Below are 3,865 nucleotides of genomic sequence, written 5' to 3'. Positions count from 1 at the left end.
TTTTATTTAGGTATGAAAAAAATGTACGTTGTAATGTTTTATTTTTACCTCGTCTTATATATGATCTCCGCCACAGTCTGTCTGCACTAAAAATCTCTCTTCTCTCTCTTTATTATAGAAAATCCAATTTTTCTGTGCAAAATGCACTGTAACATGATCTCACATATATCACATACACTTTATCAAATTCATCCAGCCAGCTCTGTGATCTGTACAACTCTGATCTTGATATCATCACTAGATATCATTGCTATTGCTATACATCATTTCTATATATCTGTAACAGATTAGCACTCATCAGTGGTTAACTTGTGCAATCAATCTTCTATCATCTGCTCATGTGCTCACACGCGCCTACAAAGCTCCACACCCTCTTATGATTCCATCCCACAATTGTGTGTGTACACTTCTAATAATCTAACAATTCTTCCACTCTGTGCTTCCTCAGAGTGTGATCTTCAATATTCTTCTGCTTCAATTCTCTTGTCTATAAAAATCCCCTTCATATGATTTTTTCTTCTGATTTCTTTTTCTCTTTCTTTCCTTAATCAATTTGTAATCTGTAATTAGGATAGTGCTTAGTTCATTAACTGGTGGTACACCCATTACAGTGAGTTTTCAAGCTGGATAAGTGAGTGCAAGTGAGCAATTGCGGCTTGTCAAATATCAATGAAAAATGAATCAAAATATATGAATTGAGTGTTAGATGAGAATAGATAGTTGAGATACTCTATTTGATCACTGATAAGTTTGATTAATTGTTATCTATATCATTCTTTTCTGAGTTGCATTATCATCATTATTCATGATTTCTTGATTTTTTGATGATATTTGTAGATTTCAACTTGAAGCTGACCAGTTCTGGAGCAAGTCAGCAGAAATCATGACTTGCTTCAGATTATACAGTACAGATTTAACTCAAATAGATTTAAATCAGTCACTTTTTCAATCAATAAAGTGGATTTTGAAGTCAGCTTGACACTCTTGATAAGTTATACAGAGCTATCCACAGAATCTACCAAACAACAGGCTTTTTTCAGCCAGATTAGCGCGGTACAGAGCTGTATAAGTCTGTATAGCTGGCATTGTACAGACTTAAATATACGGCCCTGGACAAAGTCACCGAACAGGCCCTCTTAATGATCAGGGGTATCGCCGTTTCGCCTTGGTCGAACCAAATTCATGTGTCTCCTCTGAGGGAGCATCTATCATCTTCCCATCTTCCAAATCAACAATCCAGTTTTTAGATACCTGCCATTGCTACTGCTCTATAGTTCTGTGCTAAAAACCAAGTCATTTAGTTTGCCCCAGATGGTGCCTAAAGGCAACACTCCGCTTTCCTTCATGGAAAAGCTGTCGTTTGCAGTCTATCTCTACCGCCCTCCCACGTCTATACCCACGCCTCCGACCACTGATCCTGAGCTTGTGCTTATTCTAGGCTGGATGGATGCTCGCGATGCCCACTTAGCGACATACATTAAACAGTATCAGACTATGTACCCTTCTTCGCCCATACTCCTGGTGAAGGGCCGCCTTGCAAGCCTTGTATTTCCCAACATAGGACTGCGTGATACAGCACCAGCTGTCGCTCCGATTTTCGCTGCCTTGACAAATGACGAGCATAGCGGAGCGCCCCAGCTTACGCCGCTGCGCCCTCGCCTGCTTATCCACTCACTGTCGGGGGGAGGGTCCTGCTCCCTGTATCATCTCTACAACAATTTCTTGCAACGGCACGGAACCAACAATATTCAACCAGTATCATCCGTTCCCCGACATGTTACCATTTTTGACTCCAGTCCCGGTGCCTGGAGTTACCAGTTCAATGTCGATCTCCTCACGGCTGCTATTAAGCCGGGTTGGCAGCGAATACTGGCGCTGCCCTTGGCGCATATGATTGCGATGACCTTCTGGGTTTTGATTCGAGGTTTTGGTCTACCCGATAATCAAAAAACATATGCAACGGCACATAACGACCCAGAAAAGAATGACGAAGCCTCTCGAACGTACATATATGGCAGTGCTGACAAAATCTGCCCGGCAAGGTTCGTTGAGCTTGACTCGGTCGAGGCGAGGAAAAAAGGCTTCAGTGTGCAACTGGAACATTTTGAAGGGACTGGACATGTTGCGCATGTTCGGGCAGACCCGGATCGATACTGGCGTATTGTCAAGCAGGCATGGGATGATGCTACTAGAGTGTGAACATCATTTACAGGCTTGTGCTGTTATCTTATCATTATCCAACGTACAGTAGATAGCGTGTGATATTTATGTGAGCGTCATGGAGGCTTCATGATGTTATCCTGATGCTTAATAAAATGTATTTGCCATGTATGTACAGAACCTTTCTGGCCATCGCCCTAATAGTCTTCATTTAATTGAAAGACTGTCAATGGTGCAGACTTCTTCAGTCGATATATCTATCTGGCACTGCCTCTAGCGAGCTTAGCTTTTCGTGAGTTGCGGAATGCTAGGAGGTAGGAGGGATGGACTTTATATTCATTCCCCTGAAACTACACGGGGGAATCTAAGCCTTCAAGTTCCTACCTTAATTCGGCCTAATATGTCGCTTTGACTTCGCTTGGTCGAGCTCATTCGCTTGACGGCTAACCGGAGTGCCCAAACTTGCAGCCCCGGCATCAATTTGCTCAATTGTCCCGTCGGGGATATATTGTGTCTAAGACATGGTTGAAGCACTAGTAAGCCTATTGTTACCTATACTACAGAATAGTGTATCTCGACGAAAACTGGTCAGGGCCAATGGGGATTCCAAGTTCACCAGGCCAGGACAGGAACATCTTGTCTAGAGCTGGGGTCACCTCTCTGTGTTGGGCGGCTTCTTCTCGAGCACATGTTAGTCTCTGTAAATTTGAGCTTTTTGGTTCTTGAGGCTATGGCTTCGGCTCGACATCTATCTTTCCTGTGCCTTATGGTGCCCCGAAAGGATAGATAAAGAGAGGGGCTTGTTGGCTGGTTGCTCCCTGCGACTTGTTGTTTATTTCTACTATTTTTCTTTTCTTTTCTGTCTTTCTTTCTTTTTTCATCTTTCAATCCACTTATCATTCATTATAATCTTGTGGCTTTCCTCTGCCCCAGTTTGAGCAGCCCTCGGAAGAGTTACTGCCACAGTTTGACAATGTTGATCGAGTTTTAAGTTGACCAAATATCTAATTCGGAACAGCAAAAAAACAAATCGTCAATCAAGTCATCTCCTCTGGATCCTCCCCCTTTCCCCTAATACCTCTCCTTTCCGTCCTATGCCTCATCCTTTGATCTCCTGTCTCTGAACCTTACCCTGGGTCGCCAACCCATTTATCCTCTCCCACAACGGTTTCTTTTATCCCCTCTTTTCGCCCCTATCTTCTTCAACCACCCCATAGTCATTTCAATTGATATCCTCTCCCTCGTCACCTTCAATACCTCGGCTATAACAGACTTCGATAGTAGTGCCGTTATTGAAGCCTGTGGCGCAGTTCGGCCCAACGGTTGCTGATTCCTACAACAACGTTTTTCTGAGTCTGAATGTGTAAAAAGGGGCCTTGGTATGCCCGAGCTAGATGGGATCTTCGCGGATGGGTTGGACGACAGGATGTAACAAATTCAAAAGTTGGGAATAGGCAGTAACGGAGCGTACGGGCAGAAGTAAAAGAAACGCTGAAACGCCAAACAAGTTTCCCAATCAAGCGATCGTGTTTACGAGTCAAGCATGTACCTACATGTCATATAATTTCGTCGTATCTTGTGACGTCCAATGCGGGCCGGTGTGAAGGATATGTCATCGCTTGATGGTACGCTCCGTGTCATATAAGATTAGAGAGGTAAATATTGAGTTTCGAATTGGGTAGTTATATCAAACTACTTATGACGG

The 3,865-nt window shown here is 43.4% G+C and overlaps 1 protein-coding gene across 1 annotated transcript; it reads left to right on the top strand.

Annotated features, from left to right (window-relative positions):
- Positions 1 to 1,311: 1,311 nt before the first annotated feature.
- HCAG_05905 (predicted protein) lies at positions 1,312 to 2,199 on the top strand (the record flags this gene model as incomplete). The annotated part of the gene is made up of 1 exon (XM_001538250.1): positions 1,312 to 2,199. One exon carries the CDS (start codon positions 1,312 to 1,314, stop codon positions 2,197 to 2,199), a length of 888 nt encoding a protein of 295 aa, XP_001538300.1.
- Positions 2,200 to 3,865: the final 1,666 nt, after the last annotated feature.

This window comes from Histoplasma capsulatum, genomic scaffold (assembly GCF_000149585.1).
Source record: "Histoplasma capsulatum NAm1 scaffold_7 genomic scaffold, whole genome shotgun sequence".
Lineage (NCBI taxonomy): Eukaryota > Fungi > Ascomycota > Eurotiomycetes > Onygenales > Ajellomycetaceae > Histoplasma > Histoplasma mississippiense.
Note: the sequence above shows the minus strand (reverse complement) of the source record. Positions and strands in the feature narration are given on the sequence as shown.